General features: G+C 41.5%; 1 protein-coding gene across 1 annotated transcript; it reads left to right on the top strand.

Moving 5' to 3' along the window:
• Nucleotides 1-1,300: 1,300 nt before the first annotated feature.
• hccsb (holocytochrome c synthase b) lies at nt 1,301-8,449 on the top strand. Its single transcript, XM_086160197.1, has 10 exons — nt 1,301-1,399; nt 2,474-2,588; nt 2,708-2,755; nt 2,874-2,921; nt 3,239-3,286; nt 5,430-5,563; nt 5,795-5,943; nt 7,069-7,188; nt 7,261-7,347; nt 7,818-8,449. The coding sequence occupies exons 2-10, from the start codon at nt 2,480-2,482 to the stop codon at nt 8,014-8,016; spliced, it is 942 nt and encodes a 313-aa protein (XP_086016323.1). The 5' UTR covers nt 1,301-1,399; nt 2,474-2,479; the 3' UTR covers nt 8,017-8,449.
• The last annotated feature ends 3,124 nt before the right edge of the window (nt 8,450-11,573 follow it).

The raw sequence follows: 11,573 nt of genomic DNA, 5'->3' as shown, positions 1-11,573 counted from the left end.
TAGCGACTGAAAGTACAGCATCCTGTTGAGCTCCTGCATCAGCCCATAAGAGACCCTCATGTGTTTGATCAAAGAAAAGTCAGATGAAAAGACAGAGTGAGTGAAGGAAACATCTCTGAGCTGAAAATAAGTTCAATTCCAGCTGTTGAGGCACTGAAATTAATTATGAATAGAAGCCATGTAGAACACAAGCCTGCGCCTTGCACCCAGCAGACTATCTTCTATCTTCACACATACCTAATATCAGTGTTAAATTTGACCTTCCTATTACTAGTTCTTGATAATGTTTGAATAAATCAGAGGGCTTTCATAAACAGAGAAGGAGTCACCCAGGGTTAAATAGGCTGCAGCTGATGTCTCATTCGAGTCCGAGTTATGGCACTCAGATCTAACACTCCTGTTGTTGACTATGGTATTCCAAATGTGCTCGTGGGTTGGAAAGAATTCAAAGTATTTTACTACAATACAGTTGAGGGGCATGCTGGCAATCATGCAATCACGCACGGGAAATACAAACACATTATAACAACTGATTCATAGATCTCAGTAGGGTGTCAACAGCAACATTGTATATGTTCCAGAACAGATGTGCTCACCCACAAAGCCTCTTTTGGCTCAGTGAGATACAGGATCACTTGCTGGACCAGGAACTCCATTAAAATCACAATGTACTGACTCATGAGATAATTATTCGATTGAAAAGCCAAAATGTCTGACTGCAAGGTAACAAGGCTAGAAGCTTAGGAGAAAGATTGAAATTGTTCTAGCATGGTATTTTCTCTGGACCGATAGTGTGGTCTTCCTTCTAATCAAACAGTGACAAACAACACTGATTTTATCAATATTGATGCTTCATTACCAAGACACTGAAGTCTTTTAGGCAGAAATGAGTCATTATATCCACTTTTCAGTTAAGTTGAAATGATGGCTATTACCAACCCAGTTCATAACTAGACTGAGATTAATTTTGCTTCAGTACATTCTTAAGGCATTTTCTGTACTTACAGCAATTTGTTAAGTGGCAAATAAATCCTTTACTTTACTGAAAGATTTGTTTATATTTGCTGTTTGAGTTCCTTTTATTTGAACAAAAGAAATTACACTTAGGATAGACATTGGTGACAAGATATATTTATTATTGATTGTTGGTTTTAATACAGCACGCAGGTTAAAGACAGAAGGACGACACGGACAGATAAATAGATCGATAGATAGAGAGGCAATGTGTTGAATAACCTTGTATTCCAGCGGCATGTTATGTAGCAGTGTAACATATTACCCAATATGTTACGTCTTCGGGGGCGGAGTGAGTGACGTAATTACGTACGTAGCAACATGTGACACACGCTTGTCCTGCACGTTGACATTGGAATAGTAACCCAACAGAGGAGGTTTGCAGGTTAGTTGACATATCCGTATGTTTTGATTCTTCATGTTCTTACCAGCTGCCTTAAAAGCTTATCCTAATAGATTATAAGTAGACAAGCCTTCAAATAATTTAATTTTACACTTGTCCAACAGTAAGAGCAAACGAGAGCGCGTAACGTTAGCATAGCTGATAGCATACCTGGCTAACCCTTACGAGACACATCTCCATCCTTTGAGACTAAAAGGGTAGCCTGTTCAGCGTATTGTTTTTGACGTATTTCTTATTCCTGTTTAGTAAGGGCTAAAGAAGCAAACACCTCCAAATTGTGAGCCAGCTAATAAGAACACATTGGTGTCATAGATTTTGAACGGAAAATGCACTATAATGCGTTAGTTGTTGTTGCCTTAGATAATACGCTGTCTTTGGTAACTTCGAAAGGTGCTCGTGTCCTTCATACATTTCAATCAGATGTCCCAGGGCTAACTTGAGATGTAAACCATTGTAAATCACTGTATTAACGTTATAGAAAATAATTTGATTAATATGTACTAAAGATAAATAGACATCTACTTAATTAGTATGTAAAATTTAAATTCGTAAAACGTAGTAATTGTAGAATTGTGTTAAATCTATTTTTTTTAACGTGTAGGCAATTCTCTCACATGTAGTGCAATATAAAGGAAATGTCCTATATATTTCTAATTCAGATGGTGCCCTTATTCTTTGCTAATAGTATATCCCGATAGATTATTTTGTAAAACCATTTGCCACATGATGTGGGAAAATGCATCAGGTGAAACAACAATTTGTAAACCAGTAAATGAGAAATATGTTCTTTCAGGTGTGAATGTGAGTTACATTTATCTTGCAAACTGGTTGTGTGATCAATCTACTCACGCTATTTGATAAAGAAGCAGGATAAACATCAGATTGCAGATTTTCATTTGTCGGTTTCCCTTCCTATGCAAATAAATTTTTAAACAATTTGCTACAGTATGCAACAGTCAAGATTAACTTCCAAGTACCCACAGCGACTGAATATTCTGGTTCACTTGTCAAGTAAAGACTGACCACTGCAAATTTAATTGTTTTCACATCATACAGGGCAGGATGGGAGCCTCTACATCCACACCCTCTGCTCCAACAGTCAGAGCGGAAGCGATATTAGCCACCCCTCCTCAAGGCTGCCCCATGCACAAAGAGGTCCAGCCTGTTAAAGGTGCTTCTGCCCTGTGCAGTTTTCCATAATTTGTATCAGTGATTGATATATCTCTGAACCATGTGTGATAAACTATTTAATCACTGTTAACCTATATTAATGTCTTCTGTCTTTTATAGTATCTTCACCCCCAGAATCTTCAGTGCATCAAGTTCTACCTGTCAAAGGTGCTGCAGACAATTGCATGATTACCAGTGACTCCAATTGATTCATTTACACACATTCAGTGGAATGAGATCTGAAAATGTTGAAAGTATCTTTTTTTTGTTTTCTGCTATTCTGCAGTCTCTCCCTCCTCAGAATGTCCAATGCATCAAGCCTCCCCTGCCAAAGGTAGGTACACTTAGGTTAATAGTAATAATAATGTAATTTGTACTTTAAATTTATTCTTATGTATTATTTAGCAAGTACAGGCTGACAGATGAATTTCGAAAATAAATTAAATTTTGTATAAAAAGGCAACTGAAATGTATGTTTCATATAGAATACTGATGAAATTTTGAAATAATGGAATGGTTCGCATCCACTCAGATGCTATTTCTTCTCAGCTCATCTGCCACCAGTAGCATATTCCAGTGTATGACTCCTGATAAATCATGACTAAAAATATGACTTTTTATAGCTTTGCCTTAATTACTTTCCTTTTGCAGTATCCCCCCCCTCAGAGTGCCCAATGCATCAAACTTTCCCTGTTAAAGGTGAGTATACTAAAGTTTATGTTGATATTTTTATTAGAAACAGGTAAGATCAGCGATGCTCTATGGTCTAGAAACAGTTACAGTGACAAAAAGACAGGAGACAGAGCTAGAGTTTGCAGAGATGAAGAGGCCAAGGTTCTCGTTGGAAGTGACCAGGATGGATAGGATCAGGAATGAGTCTATCAGAGGAAAAGCACATGTTACATGTTTTGGAGAGAAGGTCAGAGAAGCCAGACTGAGATGATCTGGTCATGTACAGAGGAGGGATAGTGGATATATTGGTAGACGGAATCTAGAATTGCAGCTGCCAGGCAAACGGTTTAGAGGAAGACTGAAGAGAAGATTTATGGATGTAGTTAGAGAGGGGCTGGACTCTTCTTTTTTTACTCGAGAGTTTCACCCCCGGTGAGAGGTGCCGGGCAGGCGTGGGCATATTAATTGCCCCCAACTCTGTGCCTGTAGGTTGGGATTGAACCTGGTGGATTAGAGGGTAGCCCCCCCTCCAAGGTTCTGACTGTTGTTTGTGGCTATGCAGCCACCTTCAGTTCTGTTTACCTACCCCTCTTGGGGTCCCCAGAGAGGCTTCTAGAGAGCGCTCCTATCAGGGACTCCCTCTATCTACTGGGAGACGTCAGTGCTTACGTGGGCTACGACAGTGTGAATGGAAGGGTGTGAATGGGAGGAAGAGCCCCCCGATCTGAGCCCGACTGATGTTTTGTTATTGGACTTCTGTGCTTGTCACGGATTGTCCATAACGAACACCATGTTCAGGCATAAAGGTGTCCATATGTGCACAGGAGCTTCAACTCCCACCTTTGGCAGAGCTACAACCTCATCTTGAGGGAAGCGGGAGTCTGCCAGATCATTGAACCTCGGATCTAGGAGGAGCAGTATGGTTTTCATCCTGGTCGTGGAACAGTGGACCAGCTCTACACTCTTGCAGGGTCCTCGAGGGGGCATGAGAGTTTGCCCAACCACTTTGCATGTGTTTTGTGGATCTGGAGAAGGCATTCAATGTGGCCTTCAGGCAATCTTGTCGGGGGTGCTTCAGGAGTATGGGGTACCGAACGTCGTTATACAGGCAGTTCTGTCCCTGTATGATCGGTATCAGAGCATGAGCCACAGAATTTGGAACAAATTTTTAGGCGCAGCAAGGGTGTTGAGGGAATCTGGTTTGGTGGCCATAGGATCAAGTCTCTGCTTTGTGCAGATGATGTGGTTCTGTTTGCTCTATCAGGCCATGATCTTTTTGCCCTCACTGGAATGGTTTTCAATCAAGTGTGAAGTGGGCGGGATGAGGATCAGCACCTCCAAATCCGAGACCACGGTGGTCAACCGGAAACAGGTGCCCACTCGGGGTTGGGGAAGAGTTCCTGGCCTAAGTGGAGGAGTTCAAGTATCTCGGGTTCACGAATGAGTGAAGGATGGCGCAGGAGATCCACAGGCAGATCGGTGCAGTGTCTGCAGTCATGCGGACACCATACCAGTCTGTTGTGGTGAAGAGGGAGCTGAGCCAGAAGGCGACGCTCTCAATTTACCGGTCCATCTACATTTCCACCCTCACCCATGGTCATGATCTGTTGGTAGTGACCGAAAGAACGAGATCATGGATACAAGCGGCCAAAATGAGTTTCCTCCGCAGTGTGGCCAGACTCACCCTTAGAGAAAGGGTGAGCGGAGCTCAGTGTAGAGCCGCTGCTTCTCCGCATAGAGAGGAGTCAGATGAGGTGGCTCGGGCATGGGTAAGGCATGGGGAAGACCCAGGACATGCTGGAGAGTAGATGTCTCCAGGCTGGCCTGGGAACGCCTTTGGGTCCCCCCAAGAGGAGGTGAACCATGTTGCGGGGGAGAGGGATGTCTTGGGTCTCACTCCTCTTGCTCCTACCCCCGTGACCCGACTCTGGCTAAGCAGGGAAGATGAATGGATGGATGGTATATACCCGTGTAAGGTTAAAAATTCAACATCAAACTTGTGTAATTCTATAATTATGAAATGTCTGGCAGCCACACAGATGTTTTGCCTTCTCAGTCCCTCTTGTTCCTGCAACATCTGCCATGTCCAGAATCCTTACAATGATTCAAAAGATGAAATTACATCATTTTGGCCATAATTTTGCTCATGACTTTGTTGTGTCTTTTGCAGAGTCTCCTCCTTCAGAGTGTCCCATGCACAAAGCAGAGCCAGGTCCAGCCCACCAGGACCGGGCTTATGAGTTTGTGGAGTGTCCCATGAAAGTATCAGCTAACCCAAATAGTGACATTGACCCGACAAATATGGTATAAATATTGCTGCACTACAAATATAAAATCTTTCCTCTACAAAATCCGTTGTTCTTATACTGTCTGTTGTCTTGTCATAGATTGCAGTTATGTAGGCCAAGAAAAATGTTTTCTGAAAAAGGAAAAAAATCACTTTCTTAATCTGCAATAGTAAACACTATTCTTATTGTATTTTAAATGGAAGTTGGCCAAGATGTGTCATTCAACCGTGTCACTTGGTGTCCCTAGATGCCTCCTCCAAACCAGGTTCCGGCCCCAGACCAGCCTTTCGACCTGTCCATGTCCAGAGAGGAGTCCACCATTCCCCGTTTTGGCACTGAGAGAAACTGGGTCTACCCTTCTGAACAGATGTTCTGGAACGCAATGCTTAGGAAGGGGTCAGTTCACCTCATGTAAAGGAATGTGTCAGACATCCTTTAAGTTCTTTTTCTGCCTTTTATATTTAAAACCAACTGAACGTATATCCATGATATGTAAACACAAAGAGGGGCACGGGGGTTCGTGCCTCTGTTTGGTTTGATTCCCACAGGGGGCCTTCCTATATAGAATTTGCATGTTCTCCCCTGTGTCTGCAAAGGTTGTCTGGCTTTGTCCTACAGTCCAAAAACTTGCAGGGGGTTAATTGGAAAATGCTGGATAAATTGGCAACCTGTTTGAGAGAGGGAACGGCTATGTCTACATGTGGCCCTGCGATTGACTGGTGACTGGTCCTGGGGGAACCCAGCCTCTCACCCAATGACAGCTGGGATGGGCTCCATCAACAATGACTGCAGGATACGCAGTAGATAATGGATATATGTAAACACAAGAAACTTGTGACCTCATTTCAGAAATAGGATGTCATTTTGATTTTGATACATCATTGTAAACAGGATCTTCCATTTCAATAATCCCTATTTTAAGATTAAGCCTTTTCCATTGAGGATGAGAATTGCGTGAAGAAACACACTTCTTCACCATATATCTATGCACCACAAACTTGCAGTTATGTAGAAGTCGCCACAATAATGCCATTTGCCTCACCAATTTTAGATATGGTGTACAGTGAGTTTTGTGTTTTTTTTTTTTTTAAATTGAGAACATTGCGCTGAGTGTAGACAATTTTTAAAAAATCCTATCTATTCACTGACATTTGAAATCACTTGTCATTAATGGTGTCCCTTGCCCATCAGCTTTTTTTTTTTCTGCTGAGCAACTCTGAAGGGTAATATCTGAAATAGTGTTAGCAGTTACTGGATTTTTAATGACGGCATGCAAATTCAATGTAGGACAAGTTTCTGGCGTTAAAAAAAAAAAGGAAGGCTCATTTGTTATATCTTTTGCAATATGGACAAAACCCTTTATATTGTAAACACATGATGTTTAGTTGATACAACCACCACACAATTCAGGGTCTCACAATTCATGCACCCTTTAAATGTAGCAGTGAAGAAGCAGTAAAAGCATTTAAATTTTAACTACTTTTTCAATGTCTGGCTGTGTATGTGTTTTCTTTGCTGCAGGTGGCGCTGGCGTGAGGATGACCTTGCTGCGGATGATATGAGCAACATCATTAAAATCCACAACAAGAACAATGAGCAAGCCTGGCAGGAGATTCTGAAATGGGAGGCACTGCATGCTGGGTGAGAAGCCTGAGCTACCAGAGAATACGATCCTTGTTTACCAGTATTAAATGAGTTTCTTGAACATTACAGTGAATGCCCATGTGGGCCAACCTTGAAAAGGTTTGGAGGGAAAGCTAAAGAGTTCTCCCCAAGAGCTCGCTTTCGCCACTGGATGGGGTAAGGTTTATGTCTATGTTCTATTATTTCTTTTCATGATTCCATTTTAAGCTGATCTGGCAACCAGCCATTACCAAAACTGATAAATTCACCATTTAATACTGTCCTCCCTCATTCATCTACCCCTCAAATGTAGTTAATAATAGTTATAAATATTTTTAAAGAATACAGTTGACCATCACCCCCACAGTCTGATTGAACCTTTTCATTGTTTTTCTTTTTGCTTAATGTCTATAAATTGCACTGCTATTCTTTGACACATTTTTGAATAATACTTGGATGTGAATTTGTAATTGCCTAGAACAAAATTTATACTCCTTGCTAATCAAAGGAAGAACCTTGTTAAGTTGATGAAAACAAAGTTTGTTTACTAATGCAATGAAAAGGTGTGTTTATTGTGTCAAAAATATTTTGGAAAACAGCATTATGAGAGTAGTATGAATCTCTTAATCTCATCCCCCTGTCCACAGGTACGAGCTTCCATTTGACCGCCATGATTGGATCATTGACCGGTGTGGCAAGGAAGTGCGCTATGTTATCGACTACTATGATGGTGAAATCAACAAAAATACGTATCAGTTCTCCATTCTAGATGTGCGTCCTGCCTTCGACTCTCTGGGGGCTGTGTGGGACCGCATGAAAGTGGCCTGGTGGCGCTGGACTTCCTAAAGACCTTATACACAATCTTGCCTGGGTCACAGTATGAACTTGAAATGCGCACAGGAAATGTAATGCTTGTTTTCTCATTTCACAAATGTATTCTAGTATATCGAGAAACTGTAGATTCTTTAACAAGAGTTATTGGTTATTACTGTAAGAGGCTTCACCTGCTTGTGATGAAACATAGTCAGACTTCTAGAGTTATTGTGCATTCATCAATGAACACCATTAAAAGAAGCAAAACAAAAAAATACTGCAGCAGCCTAGTTTCATACATGCAAGCACCCAACAGAAAGATAAAAATCAAATAATCGGTCATTAGCTCAAGTCATTGCCTACATTAACTGTTTGTTAAACTAAGACTCCTTTGGAAATAATGTTTTGCCACACAACACAAGCAGTTCATTTTCAACAAACTAATAAATTATATTTTAACTTGTAACTGTATCATTCATTCATGAATAAATAATTTCTTTGTCTTGCAAATATAATGACTTGGGTTCTTAGAAGTGAATTACCACCCTTGTCACAATCCAAAGAAAGTCTATTTTGTAATACTTAGGTTATGTGTTTCAGATGTGTGTGTATCTTAATCATCTTCAGTGGTGATAAACATCTACCTCTTTCACCTTGACAATAAATTCATTCTCAAAACTATAAAGTTCACAGTTAATATCCATCATTCTAGTACATGCACCAGTAGTACAATACTCGCAAATCGTATACACAAGACAAGTGTATGCACATAGCGCAGTGTAAGAAAAAACCCCAAGAAAATTTCATGAAAAATTACAACTACTTTTAAAATGTTACACAAATCAAGCATAAGCATTAAGCAATACCCAAAGCATGGCAGCGCCTCAGGCAACTTGCCTCCTTCCCATATTTTGATAGTTGCAACTTTATCCAAGAACTTTTAGCAGTGGTTATTAATAGACTGAGCAATAGCTTTAACTTCATCCCTCCCCATGACTGAGCATGGGTCAAATTAAGCAGAAAACTAGCATGTTGATTGACTATTTGTCTTTTTGTCTGGGTTCTCAAGGCTGGGCCTCCTGGAGAAAAAAAACAGTGAAGAGCATTCAGTGGGGTCATTCACAAGTGTATCTTTTATGAGAAATGTCTAAGCCTAGTTAGAAAACAAAAGGTCAAAGTGTGGACCTTACTTAAGCCAAAAGAGTGTTAACAGAGAAAATATCTACAACCTGATCACATTAGCTTTTGTCCACAGGAATGTTCAAGTTCAGAATATTCACCTGTGTAATTGTAAAGTCAGTAAAAATAGACAAAATCACATTTAGGACCATGAAGGCAAAAAATGAACACACAAATAATAAATAAATCATTAGAGCCAACATTAACCTTCCCTTATTTAAATCTTAGATGATTATCAGAAGTCCTAATGCCAGGGAATTCGTCCTGATAAACAGCTGCGAGTACTTATCTGAATGACGGAGCTGGTTCAGGTGGACAAACTCGTTTATCATATGCTACTTTTCTGTCAGATACATGAAACACATACTGAATCGACTTATTTTAAAATATCCCATAAGGGAACCCGAATAAGCGGCGATGATGCAGCGGGGTCTCCATGGACAGATGGTTGGAGATGGATTAACAGCAGACACCGGCCTCCGGGCCTCGCAGGGCGACGGCCAGGCACGACCAGCATAACCCATGTCTGGTCGGTAGCTGTCTGGTTCCACTGGCAGCCTTCTGGCGAAGGCAGAGCTCCCGGGTGGGAGAATCCCAGCACCCTGGGGCTGAACTGGTTAAGCATTGCACGGCCCCCCGATGGAAGACGGCAGCAGGTACTCAGGCGAGGTGGGGTAGGGGATAGTTGTCCACACCAGAGGCGATCCTATGGTCTCCTGTGTCCCAAGGCAAAAAGTCCTAGGGATCCCCTCCAAGGAGTGTTCATCATTTATAATGAACTCCCCCGTGCATCTGACAGCATGTGGCTATAGGCCCACAGAGTAAGACTCACTATTTCACCAGCCAAAACCAATAGCGGCTCACCAGACTTCTAGCCAGACACCTAGCTAGTTACACAGGAGCCCTGGTTGCAAACACTGTCCGAACTGCCTCTGCAGGGCCCCCACCAACATCCCGTACTCCCACCTCTCATTGGGATCCATGAGCAGAAGGCAGGACAGTGCATCGTTCATTAGACATAGAGCCAACTGCAGTGCTTTCTTCTTCATCGACCAACCCTCTACATTGGCCAGTGGTGGGCAAACTGCACTCTGCGGGCCACTTGCGGCCCACCAAAAATTGGTACAGAATTCATACTTCATGTGAATGATTGAATCAATGAATGCGGGAGCTCAAACAGGAGATTATTTCATTTTTGGTGCAACTTTAGAACACTTGAGAATTTTCCTGAGCTGAATGACACAGATTGTCTTTGTGATTTAGCCTTTACTGTGGACATACTGACACACATGAATGAGCTGCACGTGAAGCTACAAGGGAAAAACCGGTTTGTGCATGAAATGCAAACAAACGTCAAAGCCTTCAAAACCAAGCTGGCTTTATTTTCAAAGCAAATGTCAGACAATGTTCAGAAAAATGTCCGATGAGTCTCATATGTACTGTTAACAAATAGGTTTGTTCTTTTAGATGTAATCTATCTTGTGCCGATCCGGCCCTTCTGTCAAATTTTAGAAGCCAATGTGCGAAGCAGCAGAAGGCAAGCCTGACAACGATACCAACATTACCCCTGCAATGCAAACAAATCCCAGGTCAGGATAATATGCAGCCAAGATCAAGCCAACCTTGGAAAAGATTTGAGTGAAGGTTGGGAAAGGTGGTGTCTGGTTTGGTGGACAACTAAGAGATAATAGGAGCAAGTTGTTTTTTGAGGCCAGAGCTAAGTGTGCAAACCTAAATGGTTTTAATGATAGGTGAACACGAGATGCACTTGATATGAGCAATTTAGTGTTATGAATTGTTTGAATAAATCGTGTCAAAAGACTTGGTGTTTCATTTACTGAGGTTATAGGGATACCAGTTCTGTGGCAAACTTATGTTAGCCATACAAGAAAATGTTTAATATCATTTACATGCCAGGAAGGATTATGTGTGATATGATGATATGACACTTGATTTTTCTTCAGGTTAGCTGGAAAGAGTGGTTGAATAATGACAATACACAAATTGACCTTGTCTAGTGTCTGTGTCGCAGTTCATCATGCTGAAAATGCCTATCTGCACTCCTATCTAAGGGATATTTGCTGAGTTGATTTTTAATGAGCTCTGGGGCATATAGGTATGCGGATTGAATGATGGCTGGAAGCACATTAGGTTGCTTCGTGGAGAGGTCAATTGCTGCTTCCAGAGTGAAGAATTCTGCTCTGTGTGAGTGCAGGAAGAAATCTGTCTTTAAATCCTAAGGGGGCTGACACCTGGCCTTTACAAGGCATGTTGAGCACAATATAATGTCTCAACATGACATCTGATTGGCTGTAATTGGCCTGTCACGTATGGGAGTCAAGTTTTTTTGGACATTGCTCTTTTGTGTGGATTTTGCCTTTTGACATATGACGTTAGCAGCTGACCAAAGA

This window comes from Fistularia commersonii, chromosome 15, assembly GCF_037954325.1.
Source record: "Fistularia commersonii isolate RoL2024-O1a breed Wild chromosome 15, RoL_Fcom_v1.0, whole genome shotgun sequence".
Taxonomy (NCBI): Eukaryota; Metazoa; Chordata; class Actinopteri; order Syngnathiformes; family Fistulariidae; genus Fistularia; species Fistularia commersonii.
This window is presented reverse-complemented; position numbering and strand designations above follow the sequence as displayed.

What these genes read in the sequence shown, in the direction of transcription:
- hccsb (XM_086160197.1), top strand. Translation starts at nt 2,480, where the DNA reads ATGGGAGCCTCTACATCCACACCCTCTGCTCCAACAGTCAGAGCGGAA. An exon ending in TCAAGCCTCCCCTGCCAAAG is followed by an intron (nt 2,922 to 3,238) that starts GTAGGTACACTT and finishes TTCCTTTTGCAG; the next exon opens with TATCCCCCCCCTCAGAGTGC. An exon ending in TCAAACTTTCCCTGTTAAAG is followed by an intron (nt 3,287 to 5,429) that starts GTGAGTATACTA and finishes TGTCTTTTGCAG; the next exon opens with AGTCTCCTCCTTCAGAGTGT.